The 16,731-nt window shown below is 52.5% G+C and overlaps 6 protein-coding genes across 6 annotated transcripts; 3 read left to right on the top strand and 3 right to left on the bottom strand.

Annotated features, from left to right (window-relative positions):
* Window positions 1–530: 530 nt before the first annotated feature.
* BDP55DRAFT_194188 (necrosis inducing protein-domain-containing protein) lies at window positions 531–1,600 on the bottom strand. Its single transcript, XM_060565897.1, has 2 exons — window positions 1,242–1,600; window positions 531–1,186 (listed from the first exon to the last, which is right to left on the bottom strand). Exons 1-2 carry the CDS (start codon window positions 1,490–1,492, stop codon window positions 538–540), a joined length of 900 nt encoding a protein of 299 aa, XP_060427931.1. The 5' UTR covers window positions 1,493–1,600; the 3' UTR covers window positions 531–537.
* A 235-nt stretch (window positions 1,601–1,835) lies between these two features.
* BDP55DRAFT_716831 (uncharacterized protein) lies at window positions 1,836–3,648 on the top strand. The gene is made up of 3 exons (XM_060578354.1): window positions 1,836–1,936; window positions 2,052–2,846; window positions 2,929–3,648. The coding sequence occupies exons 2-3, from the start codon at window positions 2,307–2,309 to the stop codon at window positions 3,439–3,441; spliced, it is 1,053 nt and encodes a 350-aa protein (XP_060427930.1). The 5' UTR covers window positions 1,836–1,936; window positions 2,052–2,306; the 3' UTR covers window positions 3,442–3,648.
* Window positions 3,623–4,402, bottom strand: BDP55DRAFT_633535 (uncharacterized protein; the record flags this gene model as incomplete). Its single annotated transcript, XM_060572567.1, has 3 exons — window positions 3,623–4,005; window positions 4,114–4,162; window positions 4,334–4,402. 3 exons carry the CDS (start codon window positions 4,400–4,402, stop codon window positions 3,623–3,625), a joined length of 501 nt encoding a protein of 166 aa, XP_060427929.1.
* A 372-nt stretch (window positions 4,403–4,774) lies between these two features.
* Window positions 4,775–7,458, top strand: BDP55DRAFT_747060 (ankyrin repeat-containing domain protein; the record flags this gene model as incomplete). Its single annotated transcript, XM_060580563.1, has 5 exons — window positions 4,775–4,837; window positions 4,945–4,968; window positions 5,237–5,384; window positions 5,584–6,348; window positions 6,544–7,458. The coding sequence occupies 5 exons, from the start codon at window positions 4,775–4,777 to the stop codon at window positions 7,341–7,343; spliced, it is 1,800 nt and encodes a 599-aa protein (XP_060427928.1). The 3' UTR covers window positions 7,344–7,458.
* A 677-nt stretch (window positions 7,459–8,135) lies between these two features.
* Window positions 8,136–14,932, bottom strand: BDP55DRAFT_730076 (DNA polymerase family B; the record flags this gene model as incomplete). The annotated part of the gene is made up of 3 exons (XM_060579647.1): window positions 8,136–14,071; window positions 14,123–14,265; window positions 14,319–14,932. The coding sequence occupies 3 exons, from the start codon at window positions 14,930–14,932 to the stop codon at window positions 8,136–8,138; spliced, it is 6,693 nt and encodes a 2,230-aa protein (XP_060427927.1).
* A 596-nt stretch (window positions 14,933–15,528) lies between these two features.
* Window positions 15,529–16,671, top strand: BDP55DRAFT_668539 (uncharacterized protein). Its single transcript, XM_060575242.1, has 2 exons — window positions 15,529–16,052; window positions 16,213–16,671. The coding sequence occupies exons 1-2, from the start codon at window positions 15,683–15,685 to the stop codon at window positions 16,461–16,463; spliced, it is 621 nt and encodes a 206-aa protein (XP_060427926.1). The 5' UTR covers window positions 15,529–15,682; the 3' UTR covers window positions 16,464–16,671.
* Window positions 16,672–16,731: the final 60 nt, after the last annotated feature.

The raw sequence follows: 16,731 nt of genomic DNA, 5'->3' as shown, positions 1-16,731 counted from the left end.
GTTCAGAGAGATCCGGGACTCCGCGATGGCTGCATACCACCCAGCCGTAGCCCGTGGGCGGAGCTGATCAGTGATTTTCTACCCCGGCTGATCTGAAGTCTCTCGGGGATCTTGTCAAATCGAGATTCAAGTGGAAAAGGTCTTGAAGGCCATTTTTAATTGAGAAAACAAAGAAACCGAGCGATGTGTTACGACGTAAGTTCACATAATACTCAATACTCAATATTCCCTCTTGACAATGCACCTGCACTAGGCTCACTGCAAGAAACCTAGTAGTGCATGTCATTGCTTTTGACAAGTTCTCGAAAATTTTCACACCAAGATCAGCACGAGTTGAGGGATATTTGCGTTGCGAGCGTAATGGCAGGAAGACTCGAACCTGTACCTATTCACAGTCTACGAGACAATACTAGATATTACCTTACACTGTACGCCCATCCGTGATCAATAATCACAATTTCACCTTCTTCTATTACATATGTTTATCAACTATTTATTCCATATGTAGAGTGTCCTGGTTCGACTTTATTCATGTATCTAATTATTAACCGGGGGTAAAGGTATCACAGCTGGCTCTTCCTCTCCAGGGGCCAGATCAGGACCATCAGGGTCCGGAATGTCTTTAGTACAGTCCTGACCGTCCTTCAAGCCGTCGTAGAATGACTGTTGATAAGCCCCATCAAGAGATCCTTGAAGATTGGCATCGTTAAACGGCACTTGGGTCTTTTCGTATTTGACGTCAGTCAAGGCTTGTCTCGCCGGACTAGGTAACGAGCTCCACGCGATCAGAGTGCGATTCGAGGCCGCAGATATGTCTGTATCTTGGAACGGTGCCATAGCGTTATCGTGGATCTGAACGATCGGGTTCGTGGGCGAAGCTCTGAATTTGAGATCACCAACAGCTGTTGTACCCCATGTCAAGTGATCGACCGTGTATGAGATGCCAACGACCCGGTATGAAGAGGGTTTCTCGGCGTTGCAACCCCATCGGTTTATCCAAACCACAACGCTGGCCCAGTAATGACGGTGTCCTTCGTTGTCTCCCTTACCCCATCGAACCTTGGGGAAATAGTAACTGTAGATGATAGCATCACGGCCGTGACTGCTTCCATGGCGAGCGTAGACTTGGCCAGCGCCGCCATTACCACAGCCCGATCTTCCGCCACCAGTAGGCTTTAATCCTGCTCTATTGAATATTAGGCATGAGTCTAATATACACGCTTATGGCAATGCAAGCTTACCCAAGAGCTCCACTGGCATCGACTGCGGGATACGGATCACAACCTCCCGTCACAGCGAGGAACGGGTTGAATCTGCGCTCTAGGCGGCCGTCTGTTCCTGGCGAAGAGTCCTGTTTGAAAGGCGTGATCATATCGTGATTGGCCCATGTATGGCCACCTGGATCATCGCCTCCACGAGGCAGGATGGCGGATAGGGCAGCCTCAGAGAAGAGTAGGCATACCGTAAGAAGTTGTTGAGTTCTCACGAACATGTTGTCAGTGAATGTGTAAGCTGGGCCGAGATAGATACTCTGACACTGGCAAGTCCTCTGTCAGACAACATCTCGAGAGGTGCCTATACTTAAGAGATCATAGTAGCCATGTTGATCCGGGAAATCAGTTGAGGATTGCGATTAGTCTTGTCCGATCCGTTTCGATTCCTTCGTTGCTGTCCATTTGAGTTTAATTAGACGGCATCGCCGCCGCCGCACGGCACGGCACGGTGGCCAGTGCGGCAAGAAGCTTCCCGGTCATGGCGAATAAAATAACGAGAATCAGACTATGGCCTGCGCAACTTGCACAATTACATGCTTGTCTGCCTTCCGCAATATCGACAGTCTTTGTGTTCATCTAGCCTGCGAGAGCTAGCTGAAACACTTCCCAGGTATACACGCCGATTCACCGAATTTCCTCTACGAGTGGGGGTGTTGTTTATTGTAAGTTTTCTTTGTGGATTTGTACCACACAAAATAAGCAGTTCTTGCTATGAGTACGAGGTGCCTAGGCAACTCCGTCTTATGACATTCTCACGTTGACGCCGAGCACGCCCAGGAACGAGGCGACAGCTGACGCTGAAGAAATGAGGCGCTCCAAATAATACTGGACGCTAGGAAAACTTAAAGCCAATGGCCATTTCCGCAATGTACTCATACAATCTGAATGTGCCGGAAAACAGAACTGAGTCTGGCACCTCTTTAAGTTATTATCTGAACGACGTTCGACTTACACCCGTCTTCTTCTCGTCGAAATTTTTCCTCCCTACTTGCTTATTGTGTCTTTGAAAGCTACCAGAGCTTATTTTACACAATGTCAAGCACGTCACACTCCTTCGGGGCAGGCTGTCTTCGCCTCCTGTTATCATGGGTAGTCCTACAAGCAGCCCTCGTTGGCGCATCCCCAACACCAGTCACGAAACCGGACACTCTTCCCTATCCTGACGATGAACCGCTCGCCAAGCGAGTCGTGGGCCAGTTCCCCAACTTTGCCAATGACTACAATGGCCGTGTTCAAAAAGGTGTCTACCTTCGCACGCTCATGCCGCTGAGCGACGCGGCTGCGACGCGCCATAATCGCGGGGTCAGCGTCGCGAGCCCGTGGCAGAATCAGGCCGCAGTCGAGCAATGGGGGTGGACGCGCGAAATCAACTGGGCGCCGTTCAACACTAACGGCGGCGACGAATTCACTGACGGTGACGACTTTGACCAATTCGAGACCTCGCCTGGTTTCGGGAACCTCATGGACGATGTCTTTGCGGACCCGAGTCACCCAGTAAACCCGATGGAAAACGGGTTGTCCACATTCCTGCATGCAAATGACTTTACACTCCGGGATGGATCGTGGGGAGAGGTACGTTATAAGACTGGACTCCTATAAATTCCCTGTTTGGGCATTTAAGGTCATGAATGCTTTACTGATTGCTCTCTTCCAGCCATCGCAAGCCTCTTATCAAAACGTTTTTAATCCCCGCTCGGGTGCAATTATATTTGATAGAGATTTCAGCCCTCGGTATCAAATAGCTGAAAGCGGCGCCGGCGACGTCCCGGAACTTGAACAGCTCTCCGACCTCGCATATTTCCAATGGCTCGATGCTTGCGCAGCGAAGCGTGTTCGTCCTACCAACATCAACCTCATCTTCCAGTCTCACATCACCTACGTCCCCAGCTTTAGGCTCATCGTACAGGCTCTGTATGACGGCGGGTACCGCAGTGTGCCGGGTTGGGGCCAGAGAGCGACGTTCTCTATGGACTCCCGGCCGGGACAAGCCATCCTGGGAAGCACGCACGGCGCGGCTCCGGCCTTGTTTCTCATTCAGCACAAGGCGACGTTTGGTCGGAAGGTGATCACGGAGGTGACGGTTTGGGGAGGCGCGCGCGGCTTCAGTTTTAGAGCAGACCCGGAAGTTGAGACTCTTAACTTAAGGTTCACCGTTAGGGACGCCTAAACAGTCTCCTCCAAAGCTAGGCAAGTTCAAGAGTATGAACAGAGGAATGTGAAATGGTTTAGAAACGACTGTCATCTAAATTACGTGGATACAGTGTTCGTGTCAAATGAGCTAGACTGAACGACCTGAATTTCATGTATCAATACCATCTTTGCATCAACGACATGCCTACTAAGGTAGTCTAAAGATCTTCGAGCCAACTATGGGTCAGCCTCCATATCCTACATAGGTTTCGACACAGAGTTGCGATAGGTTTTAGAGATTGAGGCAAATTGTTCGCTGCTCCGCCTTGCACATCATACTGCCTCAGATCCTGGAGAGCACACGCGAAATCCCTGCTTGGATTCGCATACTTTGCCCCACTCCGACTGCCAGAACTCAGGTTATCCAGAGCATTTTGCATGCCTTCGCTAGTTGCGATCTGATCGACGAATTGCTGTGTAATAGTCTCTTTGCGGCGAGCCTCGGGGCCTTTCCATCCATTAACATAGTAGTGTCTCGGCTTGGTGCAGTGGATAAGAAGCACGGCGAGGCCAGCTGCGAGAGCAGTAGCCAATGACGAGCCTATTCATCCATTCCTAGTAACGAGATCGCTGAATTGAAAGCCCAAAGCCTCTAATATGGAGTCTGATTCATGGCCGCCATCTTCAAAAACGTCCTTGATATCCACACCTGGGAACAGGTAATCCAGCCCATTTGGGTCTGTGACTTCTGGCCAGACCTGCCCGTGAGGATCAGCAGCACCAATGCATAGCACTTTGGCGTTGTTGATTTCTCGCGGAAACTATCCTCTACCGTTCTGGCCGCGTCTTTGAATTCCATCGTCGCTCGCTGCGCAGAACATGATTGGTGTGCGATGGCGTTGGCTGCCGGTGCCCTCACATGCGCTTACGATATTGCGCAGCTCCGTCAGTGTGGCCTCTGGAATCTTGTTATTGTCGTCACGGATGGTCCAAGACATGCTGATGATGTCGACGTCTTGCTCTATGGCCGCTTTTATAGCCTGCGTAAGTTAGTCAGAGGCTCAGCTTGTTTGGCTGTTGGGAGAATGGCTTCGATCACAAAGCTCAATGACAGAAACTCGTGTGAAGTGAGCTTTGTAACATGGAAGCATGCTTACACTGGTTGCGCTACTCGCATCAGGTACTCGCCGATTGCTCAATGCGTCTCGGACAGTCTTCAAACGATAAGGTATGATGTCCGCGAAAGGACAAATGCGAAGAACTGTTTTGGACATGAAGGTTCCACGGCCGCTGACAGACGCATAGACCGGGTTCGGTCCATCAGGCGTCTGGTCGAAGCTTCGACCTTCTAAGAAGCGCGACTCTAGACAATGCATGCTTTTGCTGAAGAGATCAACTCCGTCATCGATCAGTGCAACCCTAACTCGACGCAAGTGAGGGTCCCTGAAGCCATAGTCTGGCAGCTCCTCCGGCGTTGGGATAATTGAAACAAACTCCTCAACGTACTTGAACCATGGCTGTTCTACAGATTCTGTGGTAGAACCCGCGACACAATCGGACCCAGGTACGCCTGTTTGTGTAACTCTGCCCCTATCAACGATTTAAATAGCCGGCAGAAGCTTGGAGTTTTCGAACTGCTCATGTGCTTGGGCCAGCGTTGACTATCTGTACAACTGCATTTGCACTTGCGCTTGAGTGCTAGTTGAATCCTTGTTCGTCTATCCCATCTTCGTCAGTCGTCGCCTTGGCTGTCTCATGCGCCTCAAGAAGCTTTCAATGTTCTTTCTTATGCGACTTCCCTCGATCGATTAGTAGATATACACTCTTTACAGATGTTCAAGTGCAGGCAGTCCCTCAAACTCGCTCCATCCACGAAGCGCAAAGTTCCGTCCACTCCAATGCTACTGAGAGCCATTTATATCCCGAAATCAGATGCCACGAAAATGTTATCGCGGCGTGCAGAGCCTCACATCAGCGAAGGTAAAAAGGCGGACATCTTATTTGCTGCAAGCCTCATCTGTGATTGTCGGGACGTCCTCCCACTCATGAGCTGGTTGAGATTAGACATCTAGTCCCGATCTTTGCGAGCGCTTGTTTACTCGGGCAATCATACTCTTCTGTAAGCGGCTTGCAAGCCTGTTTTTGAAAAGTGATCAGATGGAGTACTTCTTGACTGTAGGCCTCAAAGAGAGTCTCTCTTTGGCAAATGATCACTCATCACTCGAAGTTATACGAGTACTCCTTGGGCACGCTGATGTTACACCAGACAAGCAAGTCCTTATGGATTACTTGAGTCGTACTATTCAAAAACCAGCGTCTCAGGAAATCTGTCTCTTCCTTCTAGACACGGGAGTTGAGATCGGAGACGAGCGTCAGGAGCAGTATTTGAGTGACGCCGTGATGCAAGGTAACACGGAGTTAGCACAAGTGTTCTTGGATTATGGTGTCAACATCAATGCCCAGGAGTACTCGGGCGAGCCGCCTCTACACTCGGCCGCGAAAGAGAGCACTCCATCCATGGTGAAGTTCCTCGTTGAACGGGGCGGGTATATCAACGTTCGAACCAAAGTCAAGGGGCTAACGCCGCTGTATGGAGCGGCACTTCAATCAAGACCGGACATCGTCGAATATCTGTTGGGCAAAGGAGCCGACGTGACTATTACTTCAAGATTACGAAACTGGTCTCCGTTGGAGGGTGCTTATAATTATCCGGCCGTCATGGCACATTTAGTTACGAAGGCGTGGCCGCCCCCCGACTATCATCGGGTGGCTCAGTTCGGCGACACCCAATGTACAGCCCTTTTCCTCTCAGCGACGTTCGGCAAGACTGAATGTGTCAGGTTGTTGTTGAAGCACGGCAACCCGGACATCGAGTTCACGCCATCCTCGGATATCGAAAAAGAAAAGGCTGGTACAAGGGGGTATACTGCTCTAGCTGTTGTGTGTCTGTACTCGCACACGGAGATTGTGAGGCTGTTCTTAGAGAATGGGGCTAACGTCAAACATCGAGTCCCAGTTTCTAGTTGATCACCGCTTCACATCGTACGCAACAACGATACGCTCGCAGTTTTGCTTGAATACGGTGCCGACATCGAAACTAAAGATGTTGGTAGCTAGACGCCTCTCTTTCACACTGTAGTCAGTGGAGATGAAAGTATTGTCCGGTGTTTGATGAACGCCGGTGTCAATCTGGAAACTACCGACATTGGGGGTTATACCGTTCTGATAGAGGGCGTATTCCATGCTGTAGAGCAGTACCGTGAAGAGATGTGCAGATACCTCGTTTCTAGAGGCGCTCTAGTCAACGACACGGGCACAAATAGGTTGGAATCCAGCGTGCAAAAGTGTTGCAGGCTCGGTGGATTAGATGAAGTGGAATTGATCTTTAAGCTAGGTGGTGATGCAGGTCTCTGGCACGGGATGCAGGGCACGCTTCTCGAGGCGGCGTGCAAGAGTATCAACAAGAGCAACTTATCAGTTGCAAAGTATCTTATTGAGCAGCAGGAGATTGACATCAACGGCCCAGGAGGCTACTTCCGCAGTGCCTTGGAAGAGGCATTTCGGTCCGGCGACGAATCACTCATAAGATACCTGCTTGGAAAGGGTGGGATTTACAACACCACAGACGGCAACGGACAACCGGCATGGTTCAATATTTGTTCCAGGAAGGACGACGCCCTCGAGAAGCTCGACAAGCTACTAACTTATTACGGCGCGGTCAACCCACTGGCCTCGCTAGGGAGAAAGGACAGAATGTTACGGACGATTCTGCACTGCGCAGCACAGTCAGGACACCTGAGGCTTGTTGAAAGACTTGTTGACCTGGATCCGAACTTAATCGATTACCGTAACCTCGATGGGTGGTCGGCAATTCACTGGGCAGCGCAAATGGCTTGTATCGAAGGTCTTGGAGAACAAGAAGATTATCTGCAACAGTAGCAAGAGAAGACTGAAGTCATCAAGTTCCTAGCTCGCAACGGATGTTGTGGTCTGGCAGAACGTATGCCCGACGGTAAGGGAGGTACATGGAACGTACTGGAAATCGCGGGATACCAGGGTGCGCCTGATGCTGTTGTAGCCTCGATCAGGGATTTGATGGAGGAGAATTAAGTCCAAGTCGAATTACCCAAAGTGGGTTCCAAAAACGCTGGAAGATGGTCTTGCGATGGCTGCAATACTGTAAGTTTCCCAATGCCAACATGGGCATGAACCACTCACCGTGTATGAGCTAATCCAGACGACAAATCAGCGGATTGGGGGTGCTTTCTTCCGTTGCGATGACGACAGTTGTTATAAGAACCATGGTGTTTGCTTTAAGTGCGTGTCCTACAAGAACAACGTTCATGACCCGAAGCACGCGTTCGTCGTTCATGAAGAAGGGGTCTTAGACAGCCATGGCTGCGTTGAGTAGATGGGAGATTGAGTATCCATGCTGCCTCGATTTGATCGGGATCTGGAGTCGAATTATCCTCATTTCAAGCGTCACAGTCAATTAGCAGTAGAAACTTTGGTAAAGGCCAAAAGTCACAAAGGCCTCATCGATGTCTTGGACTAAGTATTTGTATTCGAGCGCGTAATTCCACAGCCTCCAATGCTTCCTCAAGAGGGCTACCTAGCATACCATCCCTCCCATACCTAAATCCACATCCAATAACGCCATCAAATGCAACCCAACGCGCCATAATCACGTCAATTCCTTCCCTCTCACACCCTTCCCTCTACGGCCCTCTCTCAAAGACCCTTCCTCAACCCCTCCGTAACCTCCAACAACATCCTCAACCCATAAAACTTGGCCACACTCCAATACACACCCAACCGCCTCACAATATCCGCCCTCTTGACACTCTCAACCCACGTCCCGCTACACGTACAATGCTCCATAAACTCATTCATCCGTAACGCACCACACTTGCCGCACTTGAGATCCTGCGTGGTCCACTCCACCACAAACGCCTCCACGCTCGCCAGGAGCGTCTCCTCAATCGCATTCCGATCATACTCGGCCTCGCAAAACGTACATCGCCAAGGCCGTGTCTCCGGTCCCAGCCGCTGCCCATCGGGACCCAGTTCCGGCAAGAGGTCCTCGTCGCGGCAGAAATCGAGATCGCGCGCCATGGTGCAGCTGTCACAGCTCAGCTGGATCACCTTCAGACTCTCGCTCGGATTCTGGAAGGCGCCTTCCTTGCTGAACTCGCGCACGTCAAACATGGCGAGGAGCTCCTTGCGCAGGAGGCGCGCTTCGAGGGTGATGTTCTTGTCGAGGGAGAGGACCTGCATCAAAGACTTCACAAGCTCGAGGACGGCGTTGCGCGAGGAGAGGTGGGCGAGGTGCGAGCCGGGGAGCTTGGGGAAGGAGTAGTCTTCTGCGAGTTCCGGGTGGAGAAGCTCGCGCTTTTGCAGGTTGACGAGGTTGGCAATGTCCTTCTTCAGTGGCTTCTCAAAGGCTTTTCCAATGATGATTTGTCCCTGGGCGCCCTCCGCGAGGGCCTTTTGAGGTAGCTGCGTGAGACGTGGCGTCGAGGAGAAGTCCCCGTCTTGAGGCCGCTTGAGGTTGTGCATAAGTTGGATGAACTCAATGACCCAGTCCTGGAAGTTTGGCTGTAGGCGGATCGGGAGGAATGTTGCCATCTGCCAATGCATGACGGTGTCGAGGGTTTGTTGCTCTGCCTCCACCACCTCCTGACAGGCTTTACCGCCATAGTTGAACTCGTCGTACCATACCAGGTAGTCCCAGTATTCCTTGATCTCAAGATCGATGAAGTGGAAGAGGGGCTTGCTCTTGATCGACTTGATGATGTACTGACTGTACGCATAGGCAGTTCCGACCTCGGCCTTGGTCGTCTGGAGTAAAAGGCGGTTCGAGTTGGCAAAGATGACCTGGGAGCCGACTCGGCGGAAGTCGGCCATGAGCTGTTGGAAGGCCTTCTTGGACATCATCTGCACGTAGTAGTGCAGAGCACGGTCATACAAGAAGGAATCAGGATTCTCGACCCAACGCACCAGGTGCTGAACCATGACATCAGCCATGGTATTACCCTTGCAGGCCTCCTGCCACCAACTCTTTACCATCTCTCGGAGCACGAGGACACCAGCGTTGGCAAACGTGCCTTCTGACGAGATCACTTCATCGCCGGCCGCGTTACCATCTCCGGCGGGGTTGAACGAGATAGACTCGGAGCCTTCCAGCTCATTGATCAGAGATGATGTAAGTATGGTATTGATGGCCAGGTTTCTGACCTCCAAGTCGATACAGACCGAGGAGAACGTGCCAGGGTTGTTGATCGAGGGCATCTGGACAGTTTCGAGAGGGCCGATGATGTCATCCTTCTCGTGGCCGGCATGATCTGGACGGGGACTTGCGGACCACCAGAGCACGACATTGTTGTTCTGCAATCTTCTGGCATATGCGATATCAATGAGGAAGCGTGGATCTTCTCGCTCCAGGTTACAAAGAGGAACTTCTCCGTAGCGTGCGAGCGTGGTGAGATGCAAGATCCAGGAGCCAAGACCAAGATAGTGCCCGACAAGCCGTCTCGCCACGACTGCTTGCCAGCCAAGAGGCGGCAGAGAGCTATCCGCCGCATCGTACTTGAGCGGCAGCACAGGGAATTCGCCGAGGATGGGTACGTCGTTGATGAGCATGTTGCGCTGTGACGATTGGATGACCATCATGAGTGGTCGCAGCTCGTCCTTTCTCATCTTCTTCACGACGTCGCTGAGTTCCAAGTGCGCCTTTCGCCTCGTCGTGACCTGAGTGATTTTGAAGTTCAGCTTCTCCTGGTACGTAAAGCAATCCTGCCAGTTTGTGCCCTCGGCCTCTTCCCCTCGTCGAGCAAGCAGCTCGGTGTATATTCGGGAGATGTTGGGGAGGTCCTGGCCTGAGTCTCTTCCCTTTTGCAGGATAATGACATGCGCCTCGTCCTTCAACGTGGAAAATACTCCGAATATCTGCTTGTCGCCAGCGGTGACGTGAGAGACGTAGATGTATGCCAAGGGTGACGTCTCAAGATAAGTCTTGGCCTTGACGGGACGCTTCAGACCATGCAAATCGAAGCCTTGTTCTAGGCCCCTTCCGAGGACTGCATGTTGCTGTTCGTCAATGGTGCAAAGATTGCCCAACTGAAGCACAGCCCTGATGTTCAGCGGCAAATGCTTCTCGTACACGCCTTCGACGCTGGGGTGGTTAAACAGCAGCGAGAATTTGTCCGCCTCATTGAAGTAGACGTCCTCAGGAACAGTCAGCTTGAAGAGGTGAACGGAAGAGTGGCCGTTGGGAAGTGTGTGGTTGACCTGCTCGACCTCGCAGCCAGGGATGTCCACATCGGGCATCTCGCCGCTTCTCAAGTTCAAGAAAACCTGTCGCGGCACCTTCACCTTGAGCGAGTGGATCTTGGCGTCAATGAGGACGTGAGCATTGACGATTCCCGGGGTCTCTGTCGGCTTTAGGTGCAATAGCTGCCAGTTGCTCATGTAGGTCATGTGGGCTTGCTTCATGAACGTATTTTGAATGTTGTTCTGGTTGTTGCCGCGACGGTCTCCGAACAGCTGTCGTCTTCGGATGCGAGCTTGCTTTTGAATCTTCCACTTCTGCTTCTGGTATTGCAAGAAGCCGATGTAGTCGTCTGAAGGTGAGGGCATGACCGTGGGCAGTGCGGCAAAGGGGTCGGCGGTCTCGGCAGCCTCGGGAGACTTTCTCTTCTGGGCAGTAGGCTGCGAAGCGGCTACCACAGACGTGACCGGCTTTGGCTTGAGCAGCTGCGTGCCAAAGTCCTCCATGTCGGTTGCGGACCGACCGTTGCGGTTGGTGATGTCTTCCAAGGGCCCCTTGGTGAAGAGATCTGTGAGCTTCTTCTGCTTCATCTTATCGTCCTTGATGTTGATCCTGCGCTGAAGCCAGTCGGGGTGAGCTACGCGAGGAACCGGGTTTCTGACTTTCTGGAGCGCAGCAGGAATGGTAATGAGCTTCTGAATGACGGAACCCAGACGCTCCAAGTAGTAGTCCCAGTCCAAAAGAGCTCTCGGGTCAGTATCGGCCGGCTCCTCCTTGAGCCACTTCTTGAGGTAGAAACGCTTCGTCGTCTCCTCGGCAGAGAAGATAGCAACCGGCACGGCTCGCTCGGTGACGGGTGCATGCTTGGGTCTAGCGCAGATAATGAACTTGCAGTTCAAGCCCTTGTCCTTGACCATCTGCTCACCCAAGAAGTCTGCAAGACGCTTCGCCGTGGTGATGGATGTCGACTTTTGCGAACCATACTCCTCCAAAGTTTTGGACATGCTCCTGTTCTCCGAAATAAGCTCCATGAGTTCCTCGTCCGCCAGTGTTGCACCTTTGCTGTGCAATACATCCAGCCATTGATTGGCAACCTTGGCAACGGCGGCATAGCACTCGGCGAGAGTTTCTCCTTCCAGGAAGAACTTGAAGATTTGCTGCTGGAAGATCTTGATGAGCTTCAGCTCACCTCTGCGCTTCACCTCGAAACCCTTCAACTCGGCCAAGCTGCCATCGTCGTTGAAGACTGCGTAACGCTTCTTCAAGTTCTTGTCCTCTTCCTTGGATGTGGGCAAGACCATGGCCTTGTAAGGGCCGTCGACTTCGAAGAAGATGGAGTTGTCGCTGTGTGTCTCGTACTTCAACGTCTTGGGGTCTGTGAGCGTTTGGTACTGGTGGTTGGTGAACTTGGCGTGAACCAGATGGTTCAACATGGTGCAGGGGTACGAGATGGTGACCTTCTTGCCGCCCTTGGTCTTGAAAGCGAAATTTTCCGGGAACGTAGCGGGAAGCATACACCAGATACCATCCGTGTCCAATTCCAAGGGACGACCCAATCGCTCAACGAGTGATCTGGCCAGCTGAATAATCGTCGCTCCCGTCAGACACGTAACGCCAGCCATTTCCATGGAATACCATCTTGATCCCTTTCTCATAACGTAGCCATAGAAGGAGTTCAAAATGACCTTGTGGGCAAGCTGCAGCGAGTCGAAGAGAATAATCATCTTCTTCGCCGCATCGACTTCAGTGGATGTTGCGCCAGAGGACTTCAGGGCTTCCGTCTTGCCCTTCCAGACCTTGGCCTTGCCCTTGTAATCATATCGACGATCACGGAAGTCTCGTACGGTGTTGATGTAGAACGGGTTCTCCCGCTGGCAGATAATGGCCTCTTTGACAGTCGTCGTCGAGTCGTGGATCTTGTGGTAGACCTTTTGCGAGAAGATTTGCAACCGCTTCCGCAGGAGAGCCGTCTGCTCGTCAGGCGACAAATCCTGGAACGTCCGCTGTGGCGAATTCGGCCACTTGCCGGGGAACTTTTCATTTTCCAGGGCGTTCCTGATCATATTATACTCGTCGCGTTTTGCCGGCAGGTACTCTCCTCTCCATGCCCACGGCATACGTCTATCGCAGGTCTTGCCGGGGCGGTTGAAGTCGCACGCCGCACAATCCGACTCTTGGATCATGGAGTCTGGCTGCAGACGATTCGTGGTCATGATGTTGGGGTACATGGACGCAACGTCGAGATGGTAGATCAGGGGTCGTTCGCTCCGGTTCGGCGTCTCTTTCAGTGCGCGTAACCGTGAAGCAATTTGCTCCCTGATCTCGTCGTAATTTTCGATGTCGTCCATGGACTTTTGCTCCTCCACTGTGATACTGAATTTAAGCGCGGCGTCCAAATCCTTCAACAGCTCATCGACTGCACCCGTGTCGACTGCAAAATTGACGGGGATATCGGCACGGAAGACACCTGCTTCGATACTCTCGACGTGGCCACCGACATACGTCTCTGAGTCAAGCAAGTGTCCTTCGTAGAATGCTTCTCTTGGCGATACATGCTTGTTTGGTAACACAATCTCCTGCTGGTAGGCCTGCACCATTAACAACATCTCGCAAAGTGTACCGGTACCCTTTCGTAGCGTGTCGTCACCACCAAGAGGCAAAATCGTGCAGAGAGAGAAGATGAAGGGGTGGACGTATTTCATGTACAGGTAGTATGTCGCCACGGCATCGGACACTGAGTACTCGGCCAGAGTCTGGGGGCGTTCCTGGGCGTAGGGCGTCATGAGTTCGGGGTCGAGCTCGTCGGGGTCGTATCCAAGCTTGGCGACGGTGACAGCTTTCAGACCTCGGGATCCCTGAGGCAAGTAGGAGTCACGGTTCACCCAGTGGAAACAATCCATGTGCACGCTGTAGCTGCACTTGTACTGGTCCTCGCTGTCCTTCTTCCAGCCAATCTCCTGGTACATGTCGATACCGTTGATGCTAGCTCGGGCGTCGACAAAGGGCCAATCGAAAAAGTCACCGTTGTAGGTCGCAATGACTGTCGGCCTGGCCTCCTTGATGTGCAGGAAGAATCTCTCCAGTACGGCCTTCTCGTCCGGCTCGTTGAAAATCATAAAGGGTCCTGGGTACTCCGGTTTGGGGGTGTAGTCAAAGTCGCCAATGTCCTCGGAGATGATTTCTCTGTTTGTGATCAGGAAACCCTGCCCATCAATCATGTACGAAATCATCATGACCTGGTCGATGGCGGCGTCGGGGAATTTGAGGGGCAGTTTCGTCGTCTCGATATCGTAGGCCATGACTACCGGGTCTGCCATGGCCAGTCGGTCCTCGTTGGTCGTGACTTTTGTGACGCCATGCTTGACGTCGATGAAGTACCATTTTCCCACCCGGATATCTGTAAAGGGTCAGTCGTGATCGGTCCGGGAGCGCCGAGGACCCAACCTACCCAAATCTATCATTACTCTTACATGGTACGGTACATCGTACTCTCTAATATCGACAATGAAGTCGCTAGCGTCGGCAAAAGAAGCATTCGTTCGTCTATCGTCATCTCGTGAATCGTCAAAAAGGTCAAAGTCGCCATTCATCCTGTAGTGTGTCAGTCAGCCATCTCATAACCCTCGCAGCACCGCAAGACGTACGTTGAAACCTCAGCATATGCGTCCAAAGCATCCACATTCTTCCTGTTCTTCGCCGCAATGGGCATAATATCCTTCCTCGCCGCCATCAAATCGGCCACATCGGCAAACCTCAGCTCCAGAAACGTGCGGCGGTATCCCAGCAGGTGGTTCGGCATCTTCAAATCCTCCTTGTCCACCCTCTTAATCGTCTTGACGACGCCGCCGCCCGGCACACGCTTCAGCCACTCCTCAACCTCGCTCTCGCGGCCCTTTTTGACGGCGATCAAAAAGTACGGGTCGTACTCAACCGTCGCCTTGAAGTGCGCGCCGTCGTCCTCGATAAAGTAGCAGTCAAGCGCCGCCCGGCCGTTGGGGTTCCGATCGTCCTCGACCGAAGTGGGCTGCACGTTGACGAGCCAGCCCTCTTTGCGCTTGCCGCCCTCGTAGCGCGCGAAGCCCATGTTCTCGTCAATCTGGTGCGCTAGGCGGGTGCGCTCCCACTTCTCGTCGGCTGAGGTGGCTTCGTTGCGGTTCGAGGCGGCGAATGTGCGTGGTCCTCGTGACGGGCCATGGTATGCTTGCTTGCCGCCGCGGCGGTAGCCCTTTTGCGGGCGCCGCAAGCTTGTGTTGGGCATTGTGATTGTTGTGTGGTCGAGGTTGTTGATGACCAATGTAGATCTCCGTCGAGGGGCTCTAGGCAAAGGAGGTCTCTCGAGGAAATCGCAGCCTCTAGAGAATCATGAGACGGGATACTGAGAGAGACTAATGTCTAGCTTCGTAATAGAGGGGGTTTCCGAGAATGAGAGACTGGAGGTGGGTATCAAGAAGGCTGGCTCTCTGTCTCTGCCAAGTGCCAACAAAAAAAAGGCAAGTCTTGGTGACAAGAAACAAGAACAACCGGGAGAAAATGGGGTATTGAAGATCCAAGGAATTGGACGAGTGGGAGAGTGGGATTTGTCACTATTGTGTTCGAGAACGAGAGCATTGAGCTTTTGCGCATTTGGGGAGTGGAGGGCCACTATCCAATTACTCGTTGTCCAGGGCAAAAAGGATACCCAGACGCGTCTTCCCCGTCGCGACTTTACGCGAAATCTGCACGTTCTGCAGGCCAGAACAGGAGGGGGACCCACTTCAATTAAGCCAGCAGCGTCCCGCGACTGATGCGCTACAGGGGAAGTTGAACGCACGGACCAAAAGCGCCGGCCCAGCAACGAACCGTCGACGGGGAGGGCCCAAATTCGGTGGACGTCATCTCAGGCCACGGGCAGACTTTGAGAGAGAGAGAGCTTTACCGGGGGACCGAAAGTCGAGAGTCGGGATTCACGAGAACCTATCACCGGATGCGCCCAATCTCACCCACACATATAATCTAGACTCATCACATAATGGCAGACTCACCAGACAACATCCCGGGACCAAAGAAGGAGGGACAGAAGCTATACCTCTGGTCCCGTTCAAACCAAGGTCCAGTCGGAGAGGGAGCTCCGGGCACTACGCCTACAACGACGACGGCATCACCAACATCACCGGAGCAATCGGCCGCCGACCCCAAGCTCAACCCGACCGAGTTCCAGAAAAACTTCCCGACGCAAGATGGCGCCAATAGCCCCGGATACCCGTCCATAGGCGAGGCCGTCAAGTCCATCAAGTCGGACGACTTCCTCTCCGTCACGCAGACGCCGTGCGCGCGGGACGGGTTTCTTACTGGTATTGCCAGCGGTGCTGGTGTGGGAGGATTTAGATATGTCTTTGGAGGTAATCCCCCCTTTTTATCTGTCTTCTACCTCAATATGAGATTTCCTCTCAGATCACCTCACCTTCACACTCATCCACATCCCCTTTTCTCACTCACCCTCACCCTCATTCTCATCCTCATCACCTTCACAATAAGAGCACCACACTAAACCTTGCGCAGGCTCACCCATCAGAGCGGCAAACTGGGCCGTAGGCAGCTTCCTCGTCGGCTGCATCGGCTCCTACGAGTACTGCCAGATGAAGCGCCGACAGGAGCGCGTCAAGATGAAGAGGACCGTCGAGGTCTACCAGGAGACCATGGTCGACAAGCGCCGCCGCGAGATTGAGCAGCTCAAGCAGCAGGCCGAGCAGAGAAAGGCAGATGAGGAGGCAAAGGCTGCCAGCCAAAAGTCTTGGTACAAGTTTTGGTAAAAAGAAAATCTGTTGAGGGGGGATCAAGACTTCTGGTCTCTCAAAGAAGAGCGCCCTTGAGACTATGTTTTCTGCCGGTCCTCTTGTATGAATAATTTCACACAAAGTCCTAAAGAAGCATCTGCGAGTGGCTTTGGCCCGCGATGCCGACTTGTGAAAATAACTGTATCATCATCCATTCGAGTTTGGGGGTATAAAAGAAAGACTATTTGCATCGTTCCAGCCACCCTTCCTTGCTTCCCTTGCCCCATCATTCCCGTCCTTGTCT

Source organism: Colletotrichum godetiae, assembly GCF_030913485.1.
Source record: "Colletotrichum godetiae strain CBS 193.32 chromosome Unknown BDP55scaffold_28, whole genome shotgun sequence".
Taxonomy (NCBI): domain Eukaryota; kingdom Fungi; phylum Ascomycota; class Sordariomycetes; order Glomerellales; family Glomerellaceae; genus Colletotrichum; species Colletotrichum godetiae.
Note: the sequence above shows the minus strand (reverse complement) of the source record. Positions and strands in the feature narration are given on the sequence as shown.